This window comes from Barbus barbus (genome assembly GCF_936440315.1).
Source record: "Barbus barbus genome assembly, chromosome: 4".
Lineage (NCBI taxonomy): Eukaryota > Metazoa > Chordata > Actinopteri > Cypriniformes > Cyprinidae > Barbus > Barbus barbus.
In genome coordinates this window covers 36,798,514-36,824,096 of record NC_136732.1, presented here as the reverse complement: position 1 = coordinate 36,824,096, position 25,583 = coordinate 36,798,514, and the positions used below count along the sequence as shown (strand labels likewise).

The following is a 25,583-nucleotide window of genomic DNA, read 5'->3' as shown; positions in this document are numbered from 1 at the left end:
AAAAAAAACTTACTTCTCACTGTTCTCAGGTCAAATATTTATATGCGATTAAAATGTGATTAATTTCGATTAATTAATTACAAAGCCTCTAATTAATTAGATTAATTTTTTTAATCGAGTCCCGGCCCTAAATATGATATAACCTGCATAAGTTATCCGAAGCTGAGCGAGATTTAATGAATCCTGTTTGGTCATGATGAACTAGCCTATTCATAAATTTCTCTAGACGACGAGATAGTACTTTAGCATATAATTTAACATCAGTCCCTATCAAAGAAAGTGTCCAGTAACTATAACAGGAAGTCGGATCTTTATCTTTTTTTAACAAGAGAGAAATAACAGCTATATTAATAGATGGGTGAAATGAGCCTTGAGTAACTGAAAAATGTATCATATCTAACATGAGGGGGCCTAAATCGGACCAAAAAGTAGTGTACAATTCGATTGGAATGCCATCTATGCCTGGGGATCTCTCCTTGTTCATAGATCGAATTGCTAACTCCAGCTCCTGAAGAGAGATCGGTTCAGCCAGGTATTCTGAATCTGAATCTGACAGCCTAGATAAATCAAGGTTGGACAGAAAAGATGCAAAAGAGTCAGGGTCACCATCAGCAGTAGTAGTATAGAGGTTAGAGTAAGAAGAGTGAAAGGCGATATTAATGTCTTTTGGGTCTGTCATAATGAGCCCAGATTGGGATTTCACTGCTGAAATATTAGCAAACTTTTCACTGTTGCGTAATCTTAGGGCTAAAAGGTAACTTAGTCTACTCCCTTGAAAATAGTAATTCTGCCAGGATCTTTGGATCAGGAATTCTGCCCTGGATCTCAGTAATGAATTGAGTTCGGACCTAACCGCCATGATTTTACTGAGTGTATTGTCTGAGAAACAACGCTGATTATCTCTAGTCAGATTCTGGAGCTGTGATTCCAGTTCAACTATCTTTTTGTGTCGGTTTTTCTGAAGGAAAGAGGCATATGAAATTGAGTTATTCCTTATAAACCCTTTAACTGCATTCCAAAGTGTTCGAGGATCATCCACTGAACCTTGGTTAATTTCAATAAACTCAGCAAATTTATTTCTGAATTGACTGTAAAAGTTTTCATCCTGTAACAATTTAGGGTTAAATTGCCATCTAGTGGCACGAGATGGCCGAGGGATCAAAGATAATCTGCACAAATTTCCATCATGATCCGACAAAGATAAGGAACAGATATCGGCATCCCGAACTGCTGAAGATAAAGAAGTAGAAATTAAAATATAGTCAATTCACGAATAGGATTTACGAGTAGCAGAAAATAAAGTGAAAGACTTAGCAGAAGGGTTTAATAAATGCCAACTGTCCACCAAAGAGGATGAGGTTACACATTGCCGAAGTTTGTCAGAACACAAAGCTTGAGAGTGTGATTCCTTTGCTCCAGATCTTTCTAGGATATGCAACATTACAGAATTAATATCTGCACCCAATACAATTTCAAAATCTGAAAACTTCAAGAGATAGGTTGACAAAACAGAGAAAAAAGTAGGCTCAGGAGTACAAAGGGCATAAACTGAGAGAAATACAATATTCCTATTCTCCACTATTGTTTTTATGTGTTATTCTACCATCTGTATCACAATCTTTATCTAAAATAGTAATATTTAAAGTCCTCCGCATCAATATTAGGACACCCTTGGTTTTAGTATCCGAAGATGAGTGAGATACCACTTCATAAAACGTATTATTACACCTGTGTATGTCCTCCTCTTTCAAATGGGATTCTTGAACTAACAATATATTAATCTTTCTTCTTCGCAAAAAATACAGAAAACCTGTACGTTTGTGAGGGCCATTTAGCCCATTAATATTACAACTCAGAAAATTAAGGTCAGTCATAGGTATCAAACAGAATTACTGCATAATAAGACAAAATACAAGTTTGAAAATAAAACCAGTTGAGTCACACGGTGTACACACGATGCGCTCGCTCCACTTCAATCTCTTTGCCCGCCAGAGACGGGAGTCCATTCGGTAGGGATCTTTTCAAAAAGCCCATAGGGTCGTCCTTTTCAGAACATTCTGGCAATCCGAGCAGACGCAGATTGCTGCGCCTATTGCGATCCTGTAAGTCCACAACCTGTTGCTCGAGCGCAGCAACGTGCCTATCGTGATCAAACTTTCTTTTGCTCTCTCATCTCCCCTGTAAGAAGATCCAGTTTAGAGCATAGCGACTGAACAACTGACATGTGAGAAGCAAACTCGTTCCCCATAGCCGTCAACTCGGTTCTTAGAATGTCCTCAAAGTGTGTAACAGTGTTCGCCATCTTGTCCATCATATCGCTTGAGTTCGGTGACTTGGATTTCTTCTTAATCGGAGAAGTCGACGAAGACAACTCCTGATGTTTATGACTGCATGCCATCAGGTAAAGCACAACCAATGAATAAAACTTAAAACAAAACGAAAAAATCAGCAAAAAGAGGCCAAACGTATGGAGCTCTACGCAAGTGCGACTAGGTTCATGAGCACGTCACGTGACTCCCTCAGATCCGAATTTCTACATAAATTGCTGGCAGCTGATTCCAAATAGCACTTTGATTACTGACACTATACTGTTAGCTGTCTTTCGTATTACAGTCAACTTCCTTTCCTTTACAGGCAGTAGTCAAACCACATACAAAAGATTACCAAGTGATAGAGGTCGCTGAGCAAACATTAAACTGCTGTTGTGTCAAGGGTGAATCTCTTTAAGTACTTTGAGTACTCTGTAAACCGAGAAACTGTCAATTAATATAATCCTTTAGACACATATACATTATATAGATGTAATACTACTAATAAATGTAATACTAATAACTTAAAATATATATAAAATGAATGTAATTATAATGTGATTTGAATTACTATTACATTCAAAAAAGGTGCTCTGATCTTTCTTGAGAGCCTGTGGAGGTTATGCTTGATTGATTGCTTCAGGTCACTGATCAGAACTGGGGCATTTAACCTAAGTTATTGGTCCATATCAGCGCACCATATCACAGTTGCCTGCCTTAATTCTCTTAGGTTAAACATCAGCTGTTAAAAGGTGTAGGTTAGAGGTCTCCACTGTTAGCTAAAAATGACTCAGAGGTCTTGGAATGTGATACCGATGCAATGAAATACTGTGCTTGATTAGAATTAGCAGTGACTTCACCATGGCAACACAATTTTGCAACAGACCCTTTCAAAAAATGTATTTTATTTATTTATTTTTGGACACAGTCCTATGGTGAAAAGTAAAAAAAAAAAAAAATAAATAAATAAAATCCTCGCTCTTTCAGTATTTTACTAGCAATTTCTAGTGTACTTTGTTTTCTACTATGTATGACAGTTCATACAACTTGAATATATACCACTGTGCGAGGAGCAAAATGATGGCTTGATGGGCAAAGCCTGAACAGCTGGACCCGTAGAAAGGTTAGCCAAAGTGCTGTTGTTTTTGCATTTAAACAGCAGGTGCCCTTTGCTCATGACTCAAATGTGAGGCAGCAAATAAACAGTAATCCGTGTCTTCTGCTCAAATAGTTTTTTATAATCCTCTCATTTGTTTTCTACCCACAGGAGGGCCTTTTATGAGCCTTGATTCCAGCTTGATTTCCTCAAGGGGTGAATGGGTGAGACGGGTAAGATGACGTCCTTACACAGTCTCGGCCTGGTACTGGTGGAGTTTGAATATGAATATGAGGGCCGGGATGGTCACATGGTGTACATTAAACCCAATGAGCGCTACATCCTCCTGGCCAAAACAAACGATCATTGGTGGCATGTTTGCAAAGATGAACGAGCCAAGCCATTTTATATCCCTGCTAAATATGTCAAGGAGCTTCCACCCAACATCCCTTCACCTCTAGACTTCAGAGAGCCTCCAGGTCCTAATGTGAAGCCAGTGGTGCCTGACCTCACAGAGGCCCGCAAATCCAATGAGGTGACAATTAGACCTCGCTCCAAAGGGAATTACCACAAGACGGAAAACCGCATGTCTACATTTGGAGTTCCTTTGGATTTACACGAGCCTCCTTCTTACAAACATGGCGGACCATCAGACTCCCTCATCTCCCTGAGCACGGTCTATTCCTCAGATTCATCGCATCAGAAGAAGAGGATGAGTCAAGCAACCAATCTGCTCTTCGGCTCTCGCACTGAAACAGCGCCTGATAAGTTTCGAGTGCCTAGCTTCAGCCCAGCTGACCCTCTCCATAAACCCATCCCTGTCAAACCTGTGGAGCTCCCCGTCATCAAGAACCTAAATGAGACCAAACCTCACACGAAGTCTCCCGAGCTGGAATCCCCAATAGAGCCAGAAAGTGAAAGCTCTAGCTCAGAACCACTGCCATCACCAGACTCTGAGAATATTTATGAATCCATATCGGATCTGAATCTGGACCTGCCCACACTGACAGACAAAGCACCTGCTGGATTGCCAAACCCTCAGACCAACACATCATGCTCAGCCCCAAAAATAAAGGTACAGTTTTAGCTATATTAGAAAAATTCTTATTCCTTTCCAGAATTTTAAGGCAGCAAATTTAGGGAAGCAGAAAATAAATGAATTGAAATTTGACAAACAAGTGTAATTCTTAAAGGGATAGTTCACCTAAAATGAAAATTACGCCATGATTTACTCACCCTCAAGCCATAGGTGTATATGACTTTCTTCTTTCAGATGAATACAATTGGAGTTATTGAAAAAAGCTTGGTTTCTCTTTCAAAATGTCACTGTTAATGGTTCCTTAAACCATACTGGCCTATTTCTGCACAGACACAACCAATGCTGATGCTAAAAGATATAATAAATAATTTAAACCCAGTTACTTTCACATACAATGTAATTTTAAAATTTGTCTACTGTCTTGGACAGAGAAAAGTATGAAACTTAGCTAGAATGGAATATCATCATACTACAAACAGTCTGCTTTTATACAAATTAAGTTCTGTATTGGAGTAAATAATGACTTTTGACATTTAAACTTTGTGTATTTTTGACATATATTATCTCCGCTTGGCAGTATTAGTATGCAACAGGGCATAAATCTGTATGAGGGAAAGCAGTAGAACAGGAAGTGTGTATCAAAGGAAATGTTATCAAAGTGGGCCACTAAGAGGCGATGTTGGCATGCTGCATAAATCAAAGCAAAGCAGTGCATTTTTCGTTAAGAACTGAGTTTCAATATAAACGAACTTGCACACATAATCTTCTACTTTCACTAACAGAGTTTACAGACAGACAGCCATCTTGATGTGATCAGGTCACCATCAAAGTGGCATTTTGTCCACTTAAGAAGTAGTTACTCAGCTGTTTTTGGAGCCATTATAAAGCACAGGAAACAATGGGAAATAAAGGAGAACCGATTTGCAATAATGCTCTCCGACGCGACATCAGAACAGGATATTACAGCTTTTCCTACAGCAAGGGAAGGATATAGTGCAGTGCTTTAGCCAATGAAAGACATCTAGAACTCTCATCCTATAAAAACCATGTGTACATAACAGCATGATAGCCACTGCCCTGCAAACTGACAAACCGTATCCAAAGAAAACATAATAATCCATTTGTAATGTTTATAATGCACTTGCCTGTTGCTTACAGGTTATCAGGCGCCCATCCCTTTTTCTTGTGTATGTGTGTGTGTGTGTGTGTGTGAACAAATTTTAGAGGTTTGAACACACTGTGCCACAGAGTTCAATTAATAAGAGCAAAGGCATGTCACAACAGGGTTAGGTTTTCTTTTGTGTCAACTGTCTCTTAAAGAATACAGAATAGAAATGCATCTCACTTCTAGCAGGCTATGTTTTCTGAACCTGAAATATAACATGAGACTACATTTATAATTGTGTTATTTGTTTCAGAATACATTTGTGCTGGTAGAGAAAAAAAAGTATTATTTGGCTTGTTGCATGTATACTTCAAAGGGGAACATGTTAATCTCCTGGGACACTGTTGGGATCTGAGTCAGGCTTGGTGTTGCAGCTGCAAGGCTACTACTGTTGGCACAGATGTTTTTAGATTCTCAGTTTCAAAAACAGTAAATGATCCTGAAGCTTGAAATTCGTCAGAATGCCAGGGAGGAGATAAAGACGAGTATGAAAAGATAGAGAGAGAGAGAGCGAGAGGGGTTTTTATTGTCATTTTCAAAATTGTGTCATTCTCTTCTACATTGGTAATTTAATTTGTTTGTCATAAAGCCACTGAAACATTGAAACTTTGTGGGAGGAGAGTGAGAGTGAAAGAGAAATGTTTGGCCTACTTTTTTTTATATATATATAAAAATAGCTTTCTATAGAAAAATGATTAAAGATGAAAATTTTCATTTTCATTTCAGTTTCATAACAGAATTCCAGCATTTGTACAAAATTCCAGGGAATCTAGTAGTTCATTCTCATGCTCTCAGTTTCTCTAAACACTGCCTCATTTCAAAGCATTTAAGTCAATCCGTACCATGATGGTAGATGAACAAACTCAGAGTTACAGGATTAGATTCGAGTTGACAAAACCAAACCACTCCAATCCGGCTTTGTTGGTACCATGATTCTGATCATCAACTTTCTTTGTCAACTCAGGCTTTGATCCTGAGTTTGTGGAGCACGTGCACATGAATGTGTGACATCACTGGTGAACAGCCAATCACGACCCTTGGTTAAGAGATTGAAGAATAGGATTAATTGAAATGCATTTACAATGAAAATAGTACTTGTTCATGAAAGAGTACAAATAAAAGAAATGACCTTGCTTTATCAGTGAATTCACAAGTGAAACTTGTTAAGATATATAGTTGGGAACATTAAGTGATAGAGACTCGAACATGTAAGGTCACATAGTCATTTTAAAAGCTTTATCTATTGTTTCTACAGCTTATTTATATTATATTCTAACTGTTTATATATTAACATTCATTTAAAATAAATGATTTATAAAAACTGTTAAACTAAAATTGCTTGTGTGTAATGGAGTAATAATAATATAAATCATATAATTATATAAATCGTATAAAATAACTAAATTTTTGGTTTTGGCCAGACATTTTTTTTTTTTTTTTAGTACTAGTGACCTTTAATTCGGAGCAAGAGAAACTGGGGGAGTGACTTTTTTGTGTCAGACATGTGTCACTTTGCTCACATCTGACTGGTCCAATTTCAATTTGAAATCTCGAACTCTGAACATAACCTGCCCCGGAGCAGGTTAGCTGTGGAGTGTAAGTTACTATGGCAATGAACGCAGATAAAAGCCAAGCCACTTTCATGGTACCTAAAACCAAGGATTGGTGCAAACTAAACTGAAATGTACCTGGCTTGCAGGCTAATCCAGCTTCATGGTACAGGCCCCAGATCTCATGAAAGTGCGTATAAACGAGAATCAGTGCAGTTCCACTCTTGTTTGGGAATAGCTAGGAATGTGTTTGGAAATGAAGGGGAGCTCTCAGTGCACCTGTATCAGGTTTCAGAGCCATTGTTAGACTGTCTACATCAGTTGCAGACAAAATGTTTCTCACAAAACCAGCACTGTATTAAGCTTCAAATATATCTGAAGGTCCTCCGATGACTTCATGCTGCTACATAGTTTACAGAGGCTATAATTCACGAGAATGACCATGAGCTTAATTCTGGTGTTAAGGGAACATCAACATATTTCTATCATGGACTTTTACCGAGTCACTATATGCCTATAAGCTATTGTAATTATACCTCTATTTGTCTACTGGCAACAAGCAAGAGATCATATGACAGCTGGTCCAATCCTGCTAAAATGCCTCTCAGCCACTGGCACGTTTACAAAACAAAGGAGGAGTTCTTCCTGAAGTCCTTCAAATCTCATTTCAGTGCTTTAAACCCAAACAAGTTCAGAAGAACTCCCACCCTCTACCCACACATAAGCACTGTGTGAATACACAGCCAACCGTGTCGTGTCCTCTGCCTCGTCCATGAGCGTGACAGATGGCCTGGATACTGTTAAGAGCTAAATGCAGGAATAAACTTACAAAGGACACACCACTTTCGGTTTACCCCGCAAATATTCTTCGTATTTGTCTTTGTGAACCATAAAACGCTGGGTGTTTGGGAGAGAAAGAGTTAAAATAAAGAGCAAGCTGGGTCGCCGCTCCCTAGTTCACCTGCACAAGCGACTCTCTTCTGAGGAGGAACAGGTGAGATTCATCCGAGACGTCCGGCGGAAATCAAAGACAGGTATTATTGCGAATACACACTTTTCTTTTTTACTGGGTTCTCGACGCGATGAAGGCAGAACTCAACTGAGTCGCATGGTTTTTAGAAGGATTTAATGATTATAATAAAAGAGTATGCTAGACTCCACGACTTTGAGCGTGAATAGTCTATTGTTTACAGGAAACTAGGAATCAGTTTTATTTGTATTGCGCTTTTCACAGTATATATTGTTTCTAAGCAGCTTTACAGTTGCCTTAGTATCTACACCTTTGGTTACTTGCATCTGTGAAGTATAACACTGCTTTAAAAAACGATCTTAAACCAGTGAAAACTGTTTTTACTGATCTACCTTGTATAATCTGATCTCCCAAAATTGCTACAACAGGCTAACAAACCAACCTGACCAGGCTAGGAGATCAGCAAACCAGCTGTTTTTCCCTCTTAAATTAAACATTTACAGATATAAATATAAAGTGGACTTAATGTCCACACCTTGTTTTACCATTAAGTCCAGGTTCATTATTGCTGTTAAATGATTGCCATTACTGTATGTTTTTATTAGACAGGATAATCAGTTCTCACTATTCATTATAAATACTGAAACAATACTGAAATTAAAACTCTTAAATTCCAGGTTGAAATTTATATTTTTGTGTAAAATAATATTGGGTTTTAATTTATCATTTAAACCTGAAATAGGCCTATATTGATATTTAAAAGAAATCTTAAGTGGCAACGGAAAAGCTGGAGAGCTTTTGTAGACTCCAGAGCAGATTTATTGTGCTTTGCCTTTGAGGTATATCTATTATTTAACTGATTAATTGTGCATCAAATTAATCTGTTTTGACCTCTCAGTGAGGTGGAGCTGTTTTGAGCAGATAAGGCCACTTGCTTTCTGAATTGCTATAGTATAAGGATTTCATTGATTGATTAAATTGCATGCAGACTGTTTAATTATTACTTATTATGGCCTTCTGATTTTTTTTTTTTAGCACTTTTTTTTGTGATTTAAATTTCAAATTGATCAATTCTGCTGACTCTTTTGGATATGAATATTATGCAGTTACAACATGAGCAAGCTAAAACCTCTGAGATGCATGCAGATGTGTTTAAATTTAGCATGGTATCCTCAACTTTAGATAATATTTTGACCTGTAATCAACCTTTTAATGAATCAGTGGGATTTATTTTGTGACTAATATTTGTGTCATCTGGTTTAATACAAATTCTTTTACTTTTAATCAGACACGTGTATTTATTCAGACCTAAGTGAGGAAGCGATGAGGAAATCATTTAAAGTACTTTGTTTGTGAACACCGGTATAAGAGTTCCTGGACTCTGTTATTGTTTGAGTTGCACAAGGAAGAACTTGGTGATCAAGAATGGAATGGGGTCACTCTGGAATGGCATGTCATAAGACTACTTTGAGACTATGGGCGATGTAAATGATTGACCAAACAACATATTGTGCATTGAGTTTTGTCAGTTTACTGTAGTTTGTGGGTTTAAATGAAAAATATACCATTTTAATTGTTCATTCAAAATCAAAGTGTTGGAAGTTATTTTATCATTTTATTATTATTATTTTATTATAACATTTATTTTTATGTTATTTTATTTTATCTAAAACACGAACTCAACGGTAAACACTGGTTAATTTGTTGGGCTGCTGTCCTTCTTTACAGTTTTTTGGTCTGTAGGTCAGTGTGTTAAGTTGAAACAAGATGGCATGAAACTCAGTTTCCTTGGCACCAGTGCTGGTAGAGTGTTCTGCTTTTTCAATAAAAATACCAGAGTACATTAACATTGCTTGCCTGTGCAACACACCCAGCCACAATATCATAGATATGGCTTGGATCCCTCGTTCAGTGAAAGTCTATGGGATGTTTTGGGACATTTTATCGTTAATTGGCCAAAAAGATGTTTGCATAGATTGCACATCTCTAATCAACTATTTGAGGTTTGAGCTGAGCCAGACTTTAATAACTTGATTTGGGGGTTTAGAAACATCCCTAAAATATGAGCAATAACAATAGATTTTGAGCTGAGCTAAATCATACCTGTTTGTAAACCTAACACTTCTAATTGCAATGCTGGAAGAGAAGGTCTGATCCATTATAAGACATTTGTGTGAAATACAGATCATCACACAGGATCAACTTTAAAGTGAAATCAGGTGAGTTTCTAAAAACTTTTGAGGTTTTATTTGAATGACAAAGCTTTGGCCTTTAATCTAGATTTACCGTTTGATTTGGTTACACTAGAATCCCGTCTCATCCAGTTCTTCGCACATAGCTTGTTCGGCAGAAAAGAGGAAGTAAGGGGAGAGACGAAATTTGTGTTATCAGGCTGCAAGCACTGCTTCCCTTATTGGAAACACTAACCCCCAGTTTCACAGACAAGGCTTAAGCCTAGTCCTAGACTAAAATGTTAGTCTGAGCTGTTTCAACTGAAAGAAACTTGCACTGACTGATCTTAAAATATATCAGTGCCTTTGTTGTGTCTCAAGATGCACCTCAGTAAAGTTTTTTTCAAAGGCACGTTTATAAAAAATTACTTAAATGTCTTAATTGAACTATGGCCTAATCCTGGTTTAGGCTAAACCCTGTCTATGAAACCGGGCCTAAAGGTTATTGCTTTAAGCATGGCTTTGATTTTACTTCAAATTCTTGTTTGTTGTCCATGTACCCTTTTTTGACAGATCGCAGGATGTTTACCTGATTATGTTTGTTTATTTTAATTCGCATTACTCCACCTCAAGAGGAAATGATAGTTTAACATGAGTCCCTCCACCCACAGCAGTTAGTTTGTGTTCCCAATTGAGGTTTCTGTGTTTGTATGTGCACACATACATGCGTGTTGGACCCTCAGGAGATCCCCTTTTGCTTTCCTGTCAGATAATCTGATGTGCCCCTCCCCTAAGGCCTGATGTTTTTTTTGTAAATTCCCAATTTATGCGAATCCTGTACTGTACTGTTAGCCAGAACAGAAGCGGTGTTGTAGTTCAGCAGAAAAGCCTTTCCAGATCTTCTGGCGTTTTGAAACTCTCTCCTTTCAGGTGGGACCTTACGTGGTCAGAACACGATAGTTAAGTTTTGATAGGCCTCCTGGTCTTGTTTTTTTTTTTGGATGGTAGCTTTATTTTGCTGACTGCTCAGATGGAAGTAAAAGAGGTGATCCTCAAGGCTTGCCATGCACTTATGCCAAGGCTGCAGACCTTTCTGAGGTTTCGTAAGGTAAGCGCTAAACAAGGTAGCATTGTAAGACTGAGACTGGGGTTTGTGGGAATGCTGTGACAGATACGCAGATATTGTGGACTCACTGATTCAATCTGTGCTTGTCAGAGACTACCCTGCTTTTGTTTCCTTAAAAGAAACTGTTGTTTACCCAACCATTTTCTACTCCAAGTGTGTTACTGCTGGTTAAGAAGTGACACCGGTTCAGATGGTTTTTCGTTTGTTTACTGAATCCATCAGTAAATTGTAATTGTTAATGGGTCATTCATGTTTATAGATCTTGTAAAAGAGATTTTGGATGACAATAATATAGCCTTTTTTGTAGTTAATGCAAATCTATTACATACACTGAATAATGTTTATTTTAATACTATGAGAATATTATGGGAAATAATGGATTATCGGTTATAGTAGCTTGTTCTGCATTTATTTTTTTTTTTTTTTTCAAAGATATCTAAAGCTATGTGACTTGCTATAATAAATAAAATAACATTTTTCTAATTCTCGTGTAATTATGCAATTGTATTATTGTATATTAATTAAACGATTCATACATAATTATTTGTTCTTTGTCAAACTACATGATTTTAGTGAATAAAAAGCTCAAATAATTAAAAATGCTGTGTTCATTTACAGCACTTGAAATATACACATTATCATTATTTACAGAGAATGTTTTTCAACTTAAAATAAACTTGTAAAATTAAGTTGTTCTCTTTGCTGCATTGTAAACAGACAGAGTTTTTATTAATTTTATATTATTTTGATGTACTTGTTTTTTTTTTTAAGATGACGCATATATCAGATTATTGTGATACTCCATCAAGTACATTTTGGCAGTGGACCACACTCCAGCGCTGTGTGTGTATCATGCTCCTCTCAAATGTACATCATGCAGCGGAAACCTCAGCCCGTTGTTATGTTTTGAACTTGGCTTCCCTTCCCCAGAGACTGTGCTGTGGAAAACACATTATCTGGATGCTTCCTCATTTTGGAAGAACATGGTATCCAGAGAAACTTTAATTTTGACTAAACAAACACAGATCTTCATTAGGATGGCCTGTTGTTGATGTTTTCAGACCTCACATTGTGGTTTCCAATGAGCTTCCACAGGTCACCAGTCTTCTGGCCAGATATTTGCGACCATGCCATGATAGTTCTAACACAAATTAAAATTGCAGCTCACCTTGATGATGGTTGAACCACTAATTATGCCTTTTTTAACTAGAGGAGTTAGCTAGCAGAATGTCCAGGCTGTGCTTTTTCACACAAAGGGTGTGTACTCTTATGTTTTTACAACTCTGCATTCTTATATAACTCTAAAAATGTTTTAAATAACATGAGGTGATTCATTGGTTTTAATGTTTTGGGCAAACTTTCCAATTAAATGCAGAGGTCTGTTCTAGTTTATTAAAATTCCACTGAAGAACTCTAAAGAGTGAAGGCCTGACGATGAAAGCTGGTGAGATATTTGATTCCACATAAACGTCCTTGTGTTGTTCCTGAATCGAGGGAGAGGTTCCAGCAGGATTTTCTTCCCATAGCTCTTTGATTTCATCAGGTTTCTATAGACCTTTGTTCAGATGAATAATGGAAGTTCTTGCATGGGACAGAGACAGATACACTCCTCACTTTGACACGATGTCATGTCAGTGCCATGTTTTGTGTGATGTGGTCTGTTTAATTGTATGTGTCCATAAAAGCTTAATATTTACTTGGTTTTCAATACTTACCTACACAACAGAATTCCTGAAGTCCAATGAAATGTAAAGTGCAATGCTTTCAGTATTTGCTATGAAGTACATTTGGTTGAACTAGTCAAACTAAGTCAGATCTCTGAACTAAGTCAGATCAGAAAGGACTATTTTTGGCTGTTGTAATTCAGTCAAACAGGTGAATTTTCATTTAATTTGATTATAATATAGAATACTCCATAAGTACTTCAAGTACTTAAATTTACATTGTTATTATGTTGTGTCCTTGATGGTCATCAGATGATGAAGCTGACACTATACCCCGCACATGATCTTTCTTCTCTCTCATCAGATAGAGAATGACCCCACCACGGCAGTGTATGCCAATGTTACTGACCTGAAAAAGACCATTCCTCGCCCTTCAAACTCCTCTACTTCAACTTGCTCGTCGCCTGGCATCGCCCTCAGCCCTGCACCGGACTCCGCCTCCCCACCTAACTCGGCCGAATGGCAGGTCCATACTGACCACGACAGCGGTAAGGAGTACTACTACCACCCTGCCACAGGACAGAGCAGTTGGTCTGATCCCCGTAGCCCCCCAGCAGGAGCAGGTATGGAGTCTGTGAGCTTCCCCATACCTTTGTCCACCCCGTCCTCAGCACACTCGCTGGGCTCCGACTGGGAGCAGCTTTTGGATGAGAACACTGGGAGACATTATTATTATAATCACGCTTTGAAGCAATCCTCTTGGACTGCCCCGGAGCCATCGCCACCTCCGTCCTCCACAGATAAGGCACTCAGTCATGGCAAGGAGGCAAAGAGGCCGGTAAGATAAAAAATTAAAGATAAAAAAAAAATTGTGATTAATACGATTATTTTAAAGAAATTTAATCATTTTATTTAGCAATAAATTGATCCAAACTGGCAGTAAAGATTTCTGTCTCTGTTTTTTATTCACTTTTTGCTTCCACAGCTGCCTCTTCCAGAGGAGGACTACCCATCAGATCAGTGTGAGGATTCTCATATTTCTCTTCAGCTCCCTAAGGATTTTCAGTTGCCCCAAATCAAGCGCGCCATCATCCCTAGGGCTGTTGTGGACATGCATAAAGACGTCCCTGTGGGCTGGACTCCCTCTGTAGGGGCTGATGGAAAATCTGTCGACACAAATGAACTCTCACATGAACAGGTAATGAGAGTTCATCACAACACACACTACGTAGACTTGGAAAAAATACTAAAGAGACCCTTGGCCCAAAACCATGTGTTTTATTTATTCAATATTACTTTTCTAAGTGGAATCCTGAATTATCTTTTTGTTTTTGTTAAAGCAATACATTATTAATTTATGTAAGAGCTCTTTTTGATTTCATTTTTAAGATTTCAAATGAGATTTAGCAGATTTATGGCTATTGGTTTTGTATGTATTAGTGTCCCCTGTTGGTGATTTTATGATACCACAACTGTGTGTATTACAAAAAAATAAAAAACTGAGTTGTTTATTAATCAGATTAGCTCCATATAGAATCTGCAGACATTTTCCAGTTTGTCTGCACTAATTTTAATAGACAGTCATTGGGGATGATTTTAAACATGTTGCAAATGGAGCTGGGGTTGCTATTTTCTTATTGGAAGCAAAAATTGAAATCAAAATAGCCAGCGCATTTAATATATGAACATGCCAGAGGCAAGGAATGTGTTGATCTTTGTGAAAGATTTGTCAGATAGTTCTGTAGTCGGTCTATATCTCCCCATTGCATATGCTCAAATATATCATTTTATTTTAATGTAAATCATTTTATGGCCAAATCTTCTTTAAAATAAGTTGCTTAATAAATAAACCGATACTTTTGTCTCCCAATCGCAGTGGATCCAGTCTAAGGATGACAAAGGGAAGATGTATCACTACTTAAAAGATGGGTCTAAATGTCAGTGGACCCTTCCAGAGGTCTGTGTATGATTTTGTTTGGACGTTTAAGTTTCTGTATTTCATTCTGTATTTGAGTGTTGTTGTTTTTTTGTCAAAAATATTTTTATATTTTTTACAAATGCATATCTCACCCTGAACTCTGCATACGACCTTTATTGACTCTGTGTAAAGGCTTCAGTCCTGCCTGGTCAGCCGATCAATGGAAATGGCACAGACCAAGATGCTCAACCTGTTTTGAACAACTGGAGACAATCCCAGTTTATCATATCTCAGGAAGACCTGGTGAGTTTCAGGACACTCTTAACCTGGATCTGTTCACTCGTATAATTTAAGATATACACAGTTGTTTGACTTTTTAAAAATCCTGTCCTTTGTAAATCATTGACCTTTATCTGAACCCTTATGGTCAGCGACAGCTAGACATAAACCAAAAAGTTTCTTCACAGTTTCAGCAGATTGCGTGAGGGATGCCCTCTCACTGTTCTCTCTCATGTGAGACATTTCATTCTCAGCTATTTTTGCAGCTTACATCAGTGACTGCAACAGGAAGGAAGGAAACATCTGGTACCCGATCTGACACACCACCGCACCATTTTCCACCAGCTAATATTCATTTATTTCTCATTCTCTTGTTTTCCTCCTGCAGAAATTTTCCCCGTCACACAGGCGGATCGCCTCTGACAATGCCAGTGATGCATCAAGTTCAGGGAATTCACCAGAATCACAGCATTACGTATGTAACATGACCTCTGTTTATTCCAGCCCCCAGTGGAGCTTTAAACTCATGTAATTTAGTTCACCTAAACTCATTCATGTTTAACAGTCTCATTCTTGTAATTTTGCTTTCATTCATGTCAAGTTCCCCTAATTGAACGCTTTTGCATGCATGATCTAAAACTAATTATAAGCCATTGTTTAAGGTCATGCTAATAACAAAGATGTATTTAAGTATCAAGTAAACGATTTCCTCCCATTATCAGGTTTTTATAATGTACTTTAGTGTTTTTATGTAAAAAATAAACTAGTTGTTTATCAAAAATATGCAATCTAATGTGATTTGCTCTACAAAAATGAAAATAAGTCCAAGATTTTGTTCCTTTTCTCAAGGATAAAAAGTTAAGGCGGCGGAGGAACCTGTCCAGTCACAGCACAGATTCACATTCTCATCATGTGCGTCCTGAGCTTGTTTATTGGGCCTGTTAAGTTGTGTGCATTGGGGTCCAAAACTAACATGTCGTGCATTAGATGAAAACTAACATCACTGCTTGTTGTCCAGTGGCTGGAAAATAGTTTTGCTTCATTTTAAAATGTGCGTCTTGCATCAGTAGCTGTAGATGGTGTTGTTTTGTGGCATGCTGTTCTGTCATTGTTCATTTAACATGCTACCAAACGACCTGCAATAACACTTTTTAAAGGCTCCTTTTTGACTTTTGTTGTTTTCTGAAATTTAGCTCGTATTTATTTGTCATTATGAAATGGGCAAATAATATATTTTTAACATTCACAAAGAGCTTTTATGTTTGTTCTCATGTGATGTTTTTTTTTTTGTTGTAATAAATCCGATCCCTCTAACAAACAACCCCTTGTCTTTTGCATTCATCAGTCATCACTGGAGAAGGCTGGGATTCTCAACAAGACCAAAGTGGCTGAGAATGGAAAAAGGCTGAGGTGGGGCTTTAAACTAACAGCGTCTATCTGTGGTTAAACAGTACAGTCATACTTAAAGTAGTAATAGAAAAAAAGCATGCAAATTAGTCATCTGTGTAGTTTTTATCGCAGGGATTCCCAAACTTTCTTGTCAACCAAACCCATTTATTATAAAACATTTACTTGAAGTACCCCCTGAGATTTGAATAATGTGACAACATCCGCAGGATCATCAACATGCAGGAAAACAAATCCATTTAATTTTTAATTTCATTTTATGACTTTTTTTTTTTTTTTTTTTATGAATTAAATAATTATTAGCTTTTCAATCAACTCACAGCTGCAGTTACCTTGAAAACCCTGGTCTGGGAAAATTACACTTTTAGCTAATGGTAGTTTATATAAAGATTCCCTTTTATATATTGCTCAGATGCTGAGAACAGAGTAAGATTAGTACGGCTTTGATTAGTAGTAAGATTGAAACGGCTGCTGCTGTCATTGCAGGAAGAACTGGGCGCAGTCGTGGACTGTTCTCCATGATGGCGTACTCACTTTTCACAAAGACCCTAAATTTACACCCGCTGGGATGTCTGTAAGTTTACTTAATCTGTTTACTAAGTAATTTGGGATGCACAATAGATCAGTAACATATCAGTTACTGATCTATTGTGTATTAGACTTTTTTGTTTTTTTAATGTATTATATTAGTCGATATTGGATATATACTGTTTATTGGTTATCAGCACCCCTAGTTGGTCTGGTACAACATGGATTTTGAGAAATCACATAGAGTGGCACTTGTCGATTAAGTCTACTAAAAAGAAGACATTTAAAATAAACTGACTGACTCCTGCAGACCAAGAGCAATCAGATCGTCCCAGAGTTCACAGCGGAACTGAAAGGAGCGACTTTATCATGGGCATCTAAAGAAAAGTCAAGCAAGAAGAATGTTCTAGAGGTGAGCACTGTGACTCAGTACAGTCTTTTTTTGTTCATAGCTTATGCAAAATAAATGAACAAAGGACTGCATCCTGTGAAATTTATTTCATTACTTTTCCACGAATTAAGACTGAATTTGTTTCTCTGAATTCCAATATGTTCCATTGTGATCGGTTTGGTCATTGGCAAGTGCGACTGCTGACCTTTGTTTTGGCAATAAAACACAAATGCTGCTAGAACTCTTGCACTATTAGTAACATGTGTTGCAGTTAAGGGAGTGGTGAAGCTGAGAAGTATGTTATCTGATGCACAAATATTTTAATATTTATTACCTTGACATGCATTGATACCAGTAATTGTTGGCTTTTGCCCTCAGAGATTGTCAGCATATACACTATATTGCCAAAAGTATTGGGTCACCCCCGTCTAATGAACAGGTTTGACTACTAATTTCCATGAGTACAAATCTTAATGTTTAAGCATACAGTGGTGTGAAAAAGTGTTGGCCCCCTTATATTTGTCACACTTTAATGTTTCAGATCAAACAAATTTAAATATTAATCAAAGATAACACAAGTAAACACAACATGCAGTTTTTGAATGAAGTTTTTTATTATGAAGGGAAAACAAAATGCAAACCCATGCACATGGCCCTGTGTGAAAAAGTGCTTGCCCCCTAAACCTAATAACTGGTTGGGCCACCCTTAGCAGCAACAACTGCAATCAAGCGTTTGCCATAACTTGCAATGAGTCTGTTACAGCGCTGTGGAGGAATTTTGGCCCACTCATCTTGGCAGAATTGTTGTAATTCAGCCACATTGGAGGGTTTTCGAGCATGAACCGCCTTTTTAAGGTCATGCCACAGCATCTCAATAGGATTCAGGTCAGGACTTTGACTAGGCCACTCCAAAGTCTTCATTTTGTTTTTCTTCAGCCATTCAGAGGTGGATTTGCTGGTGTGTTTTGGATCATTGTCCTGCTGCAGAACCCAAGTTCGCTTCAGCTTGAGGTCACGAACAGATGGCCGGACATTGTCCTTCAGGATTTTTTGGTAGACAGCTGAATTCATGGTTCCATTTATCACAGCAAGTCTTCCAGGTCCTGAAGCAGCAAAACAGCCCCAGACCATCACTTTTTAACACAGGGCCATGTGGGTTTGGATTTTGTTTTCCCTTCATAAAAAAAACCCCTTCATTTAAAAACTGCATGTTGTGTTTACTTGTGTTATCTTTGATTAATCTTTAAATTTGTTTGATGATCTGAAACATTAAAGTGTGACAAACATGCACAAAAAAAAAAAAAAATATCAGGAAGGGGGCCAACACTTTTTCACACCACTGTATAAAGATATTCTAGGGAATTGTGTGCTTCTAATTTTATAGCAGCAGTTTGGACATGACCCTTTTCTATTCTAACATAACAGTGCCTCTGTGTATAAGACAAGGTTCAAAAAGAAATGATTGGTTCAGTCAGTGTGGAAGAACTTGACCGGTCTGCATAAAACAAAGTCCTAATCTCAGCTGAACACCTCTGGTGTGGCTTTAAATGCAGACCTTGAGCCGGAAACTCATCACCAAACACCAATGACTTGTATATGCACTATATGGACAAAAGTGTTGGGACACCCCCTTCTTTAGAACAGAAGAAGGCACTTCCAAAACTGTGGCAACAAAGATAGAAGCATACTCATGTATTTCATGTAATTCATGTATTTAAAAACTGTATTTCCATCTCTGTTGCAACAGTTTTGAAATTGTCTAAAATGACTGTACCCATATACAAGTCATTGGTGTTTGGTGATGAGTTTCCGGCTCAAGGTCTGCATTTAAAGCCACACCAGAGGTGTTCAGCTGAGATTAGGACTTTGTTTTATGCAGACTAGTCAAGTTCTTCCACACTGACTGAATCAATCATTTCTTTTTGAACCTTGTCTTATACACAGAGGCACTGCCATGTTAGAATAGAAAAGGGCCCTGTCCAAACTGTTGCAATAAAATTAGAAACACACAATTCCCTAAAATATCATTATATGCTTGAACATTAAGATTTGTACTCATGGAAATGACTAAAGTAGTCAAACCTGTTCATTAGAAGGGGGTGACCCAATACTTTTGGCAATATAGTGTATCAGTCCATATTTTTATACTAATAAAGCCTGTGATACTGTCCATGTCGCTGAGCAGCTCAAGACACGTCACGGCTCTGAGTATCTGATACAGTATGACACAGACAGCATCATACACGACTGGCACAAGATCATTCTGGACACCATCAGACTGCTGGTGAGTGCCACAAACAGCGTCACAGGAAAACACAAAATCCCATCATGTTTGCTCTTAAAACGATGTTTAAAAAATGTTGTGATCTTTCACAGCAGGACCATGGCCATTACTCCGAGGATGAAGTTGAAGATATCCCAGAAAAATCTCCATTGCCTGCAGATAAAGAGAGGAAGAGTGAATGTCAGTAACTGAATCAGATGCACATCAAGCACATTGCTGTTACTAATGATTTAATTCAGCATTTTAAATATTCTTCTTACAGCAACAAGACTGAGTTCTACGAGTAGCATAGACATAGAACAGGGCCGTGTTCGCACCAAGCTACGCAAGTTCCTCCAGCGGCGGCCCACCCTGCAGTCAGTCAAAGAAAAGGGCTACATTAAAGGTTAGTTTCGACTTTTGCCACTTTCAATGTTGCTGTGATTTAAAGTGCAGTCCGTTAATATTGAAGACTCCCTTTCAAAGTCTCGTCGACTTGTGCTCACAGTAAACCATTTTGACTTTCAGTTTGTCTTTGTTTACAGAGAATGTGTTTGGCTGCCACCTAGACACCCTCTGTCATCGGGAAAACACAACCGTGCCCAAGTTTATGGAAAAATGCATCAGATCTGTTGAGAAAAGGGGTAAGCGTTGATTTTGGTGTCTGTTTATGAGTTCATTAGTGAGACAAGTTATCTAAAGTGTCAGATTCTGTTTGCCTGGTGCAGGTCTGAAGATAGATGGAATCTACAGAGTGAGCGGGAACCTGGCTGTCATCCAGAAGCTGCGATATAAAGCTGATCATGGTAAACAAGAGCTAGACACATCATCACAGTCACATTAACTGTGTTTACTAGGGCTGGGTGTTCTGTATTTATAGAACGCTGGAAAAATACACATTTACCATGGTAACAATCTGCCAAAACACCTTAATTACTGCAGTTATAGTTAAGGATTTCATTTGGAATGGTAATTGATCTTTTTAAAAACTTCTCATGAGGAGGAAATTTTAGAGGTCAAATTGAAAGAGCTTATACAGTTTTTCTTACAATGCTGTAAAAGTATGTTTCTAGTTATTTTTTTATCGTATATCTATAAATGTAATATAAATAATATTAATAAATGGTTGCTGCTGTAAAATCACAAAATCATGTGGAATCTCCTTAAACAGTTAAGTTTTCCGAATTTATTTATTTATTATAGCAGTGGTGGACTATAGAAAACTGTATATTCCTTTCTTTCTGTAGAAGAGGATCTGGTTCTGGAGGACGGACAGTGGGAAGAGATTCATGTGATCACAGGAGCTTTGAAGCTTTTCCTGCGTGAACTTCCTGAGCCTCTTTTTCCCTTCAGCTTTTTTGATAGGTTCATCGCTTCCATTCGTGAGTGTTACTGTCCTATTTTAGAGAACAAAAATATACAAAAATAAATATTTTTGACGAGAACTATTGATGTACATTTACTTTGACAGCAATTTGATTTGGTCATGATGCTTTTTTAAATTACGCAATGCGTCATGCACTCTGAAACGAATGATTCATGATTCCACTTGACTCTATTTGATTATTATGGAAACTGTAGGGAGTATCTACAAAAACAATACACTGTTTAATTTCCAAGACCAAAACCTCATTCATGCATGTATAAGGGCTCAAGAATTGTATTTGTTTTCTAGAAATGAGTGACTACAGCCAGAAAGTGTCATATATTCGAGATCTAGTGAGAAACCTGCCTTTGCCCAACCATGACACCATGGAGGTTCTCTTCAGACATCTTCGCAAGTATGGACCTATTTTTCATTCAGTGTAGTATGTCAGTAGTATGATGACTGTCTTAGTTTTATTTTGTTAGTTCTATCTGTCTTGGGTATTAACAGAGATCAGATAATTTAAATAAAATCTGCAGAAGTACTAAATGCATCCTCAGTCTATTTGCTGAAAAGCATCTCTGACTATACACCCATCTGTCCTACAGAGTGATTGAGCATGGCGAGCTGAACCGCATGTCTATCCAAAGTATGGCCATCGTGTTTGGTCCAACATTGCTGAGACCACAGGAGGAGTCCAACATCACCATGCACATGGTCTTCCAGAACCAGATCGTGGAGCTCATTCTCAACGAGTTCAATGAGCTCTTCCAAACCAAATGAAATCACCCGATGGAAAGGAAGGCAATACACCCATCAGCACCATCTTCTCATATTCCCAAATGAACAAGGTTACTGACTGTTTTCTGACTACTGATTGGATATTGGCTGTCCCAGTCAATCAACACAAAAATGTCACAACAAATAACTTCATTGTGAAAGAAGCACCTATAGCAAATCAAGAGAACAAAACGCTCTGCCGATACGATCAAACAGATCTTATAAAGAAAGAAAATGTCTAATTTGTCAAAATGTTATGACCGTCGTGGAGTCCTTAATAATAAATAACTTACAACAATTGCTTTTAAGGTATTACACATACAGAGCACATACTTGTACATGTTACTGAATAATATATTGTGTATTATTACTACTCACCAAAAACTGTTCCTATGGAACAACAACACTTTTCAGCTAGCCAAACGGCTTTTTCCTTTAAGTTTCCAGTGCAAATGTTGTATGAACAAGTAAAGATACTCAACACAGGTATGGATATTTGGTTGATTTGTAATGTTCCTCTGAACAGAGATCTCGAAGACACCTGGACTTAATGTGTGCTTAATCACCAATATATGGGCACTACTGGTTAAACCTTATTGTTCAGGAGACTGAGAAAAAAAGTGTTTTATTAATCAACTAACATTTTTCACTGTCTTTAGTCTCTAAGATGAAATATTGTTATAAAATGCTGGCAAAACATTGTACAGAAGTATGAAAACATATAATGAGCAATGGAACATTTTGCAGTAAAGTAAAATATCTGTTAAAAGCAAACTGTGGATGTAGACTAAAGCTGTACATATTTTAAATATGTTGTTTATATAAAAATACGGTTAAGAAATAATTGGCAATTTCATTTTATTACAGAGATAAATATTCTGTAAATAAGACAGACCATATTTAATGTTATGCAAATATGTGCATAGTTTTTACACTGGTAACTTCAGAAATCTAGGAAATAGATATAATAATAATAAACAATTGTTTTTAGTATTACAACAGTGCATATATACAGTCATTATGTCAAATAGAAAGTGTGTACATCAATTTAAAATAGAGAAAAGATACTATCACTGGACTATAGATCAATGCAATATGAGAAATTATAAATAAATATGGTGCCTTCATTTTCACTCTTCGGTTCCTGACTGTTTATTGTTCCCTGAGATATTTTCCAGCTTTCAATCACCAGTTGGCCAGATTGTTTGACCTCTCAAAAATATGAGATAGTTTTTTTTTTTTTGTACATATTACACTACAATATACTATGCTAAAGTATACAGGTCAAGGTCAGCGATTTAAGACAAATTCATAAAACACAAAACATGCATTAAAACGGTCTATGAATACGTTTGTCTTTTTATGGACTAAAATGAGGCTTATAGAAAATTTAAGAAAAAAAAAAAGCCTACATTATACAGTGTGTAACTGTTATACATGAGAAGTGAGAAAAAAAATAAATGAGAAGTACAAGTTCAGAATATTTAAATATTTCATTAAATAATTTTAGAATTTCAGGTTTGGCCCTCCATAGTGAAATAGCAGTCCATTATAAGAGGGCAAGGGGTTTTAATTTAATTTCTGTCAAGGCCTATTCTTCATAGTTACACAGCGACACCTCCTGGTTGTTGTCGAGGTATCTGACGTATCCGCATTTAGATTATTTGATTGGTGCAGCGTTTAAAGTCACAGAACACGAGACAAACATGGAGGACGCGTCCAAACCATAGACTGTAAAAAAAAAAAAAACACACACCTGCTCAGAAGCAGCTCCTTAAAAGACAGCAGGAGCTGGAGCACTGGAAGAGGCACTCAAAACAACTGCGGAGCCGGAATTTGATCACGGGCCTGACCATCGGAGCCTTTGTGCTTGGCTTATGTATCCTTCATAGTTTCATAACAAAAAAAGTTGTTCTGTCGATTTGTGCTACCCTGTCAGATTTAGCTACCTCCCATTAAAACAGTAGGTAGTACAATTCGACAACGAAAAATCCTACCTGTTAAATTATGATTTATTAATGTCTACACCTACCACAACCCTAAACCTACCCTTACAGTAATGCAGATACATTAAATATTGACGTGCGCATGCGCAGTAAGCCTCGGTATGACAATCTGACGGGTAGGAAAAAATGTCAGGACACAGTTTAGCCTCAACTGCTTTATTTTAATAAGTGATAAACATCTTTTTGCACATTTAATTCAAAACTGCAGTAAAAATGCATTCGATGTAGGTACTATTCAAGCTTTCCGACTCCTAGTTACTGCAGTAAAAAGGTGTTTACCTGGGATTAACCACTGATTTCGTTTTAGACGTTTGCAGGGATATCTTGAAAACTCTAACGTTATTACTTTTAATTTTATTATGATTTTAAGGTAAAACTATAATTAGCATGACGATTTTTCATAAGAGTACCAAAGGACAATGATGATTATGATATGCTTCCTTGATAATATCAAGTTAAATAGTGATTACCATAGTCATGTAGCATGATACATTAAAGATTACCATGGGACAAAAAGGCATGGTATTACCATAGTAAAATAAATGGAAGCACCATGACTTTTGTGTTTCTGTAAAATGTTATTAGCACATTTTCAGGTGAATAGAGACCTAAATATATTTGTTCAGCCTCTATGAAAATGGTATGAAAAAGAATGCCTACTCACCAACTATGAATAACTACAAATCAATTATTAACTAAGTTATAATATGTCTAGCTGTGTGACGTAATGGCCTTGACCCCTGCACCACTCCATCAGTCAGCTACACCATTCTCTCAGTCAATCATGGATGAGATTGACGATGAGGCAAAGATCTTCGTCATGAAAGGCCCTCGGACAGGGGCCAACTCTTAGACGCTCCTCTGTTTCACTGATGCCAATTTTCCAATGTTGGCAGGGCAGTTAACATTTGTCTTGCTGTTTGAGACTGTAGATCTCTTGAAACGTTATCAATTAACATATTTTCCGGTGGCCACATTAAATGGCACAAAGCAAAAAGCCCTGGTGAACTTGTTAACTGTTGTGTTTTTCACTAAGGAATGATTTATATTAATCATTCCTTGCCTGCCTTTTCTTGTGTTAGTTGCTGTAACTTAAAAATAAAACAAATGAATATTGACTTTGATGAGTTTTATTGGCTATTTCCAATGTGACTCATCCAGTTAATATTTCAGTTTATAATATTCTATTGTATTCCAGTAGATGGCAGTATATAGTAGGAGGTGATAGGAGCTAGTTTGTTTATACAGTATACAGGCATAGCTTGATAAGCTTACAGGACACACTGTACCTTTCTGGTCATATGTCACTCAGGACAAAATTGACTAGTTATATAAAACATTTTACATTTATATTTAGTCATTTGGCAGACGCTTTTATCCAAAGCGACTTACAATTGGGGAATAAAAGGCTTGATTTTCAGAGAATATCATAACAAATGTCATATAATGGTCATGTCATAATGAAAAATTGTACATAATGTATTTAACGATCCTAAGGTCTGCAAAACCTTATCCCATAGAGCTATGTTAAATTTAACTTTTGCAGCATTCTCCA

General features: G+C 37.3%; 1 protein-coding gene across 2 annotated transcripts in view; it reads left to right on the top strand.

The window, feature by feature from the left end:
- The window catches only part of LOC306863034 (rho GTPase-activating protein 27-like), a 31,597-nt gene extending 8,189 nt beyond the window's left edge, over positions 1 to 23,408 (top strand). The window contains exons 2-19 of one of the 2 annotated variants that reach the window (XM_079406186.1): positions 3,577 to 4,480; positions 13,455 to 13,928; positions 14,076 to 14,288; positions 14,967 to 15,047; positions 15,201 to 15,311; positions 15,676 to 15,762; positions 16,137 to 16,199; positions 16,633 to 16,697; positions 17,181 to 17,268; positions 17,533 to 17,634; positions 19,799 to 19,897; positions 19,990 to 20,077; positions 20,160 to 20,282; positions 20,422 to 20,520; positions 20,605 to 20,682; positions 21,124 to 21,258; positions 21,552 to 21,657; positions 21,851 to 23,408. In XM_079406186.1, coding sequence (XP_079262312.1) covers positions 3,626 to 4,480; positions 13,455 to 13,928; positions 14,076 to 14,288; positions 14,967 to 15,047; positions 15,201 to 15,311; positions 15,676 to 15,762; positions 16,137 to 16,199; positions 16,633 to 16,697; positions 17,181 to 17,268; positions 17,533 to 17,634; positions 19,799 to 19,897; positions 19,990 to 20,077; positions 20,160 to 20,282; positions 20,422 to 20,520; positions 20,605 to 20,682; positions 21,124 to 21,258; positions 21,552 to 21,657; positions 21,851 to 22,025 — 3,042 coding nt within the window. In that variant the 5' untranslated portion in view covers positions 3,577 to 3,625 and the 3' untranslated portion in view covers positions 22,026 to 23,408. The remainder of the gene's footprint in view (positions 1 to 3,576; positions 4,481 to 13,454; positions 13,929 to 14,075; positions 14,289 to 14,966; positions 15,048 to 15,200; positions 15,312 to 15,675; positions 15,763 to 16,136; positions 16,200 to 16,632; positions 16,698 to 17,180; positions 17,269 to 17,532; positions 17,635 to 19,798; positions 19,898 to 19,989; positions 20,078 to 20,159; positions 20,283 to 20,421; positions 20,521 to 20,604; positions 20,683 to 21,123; positions 21,259 to 21,551; positions 21,658 to 21,850) is intronic. The other variant, XM_079406187.1, reaches the window with a different exon arrangement.
- The last annotated feature ends 2,175 nt before the right edge of the window (positions 23,409 to 25,583 follow it).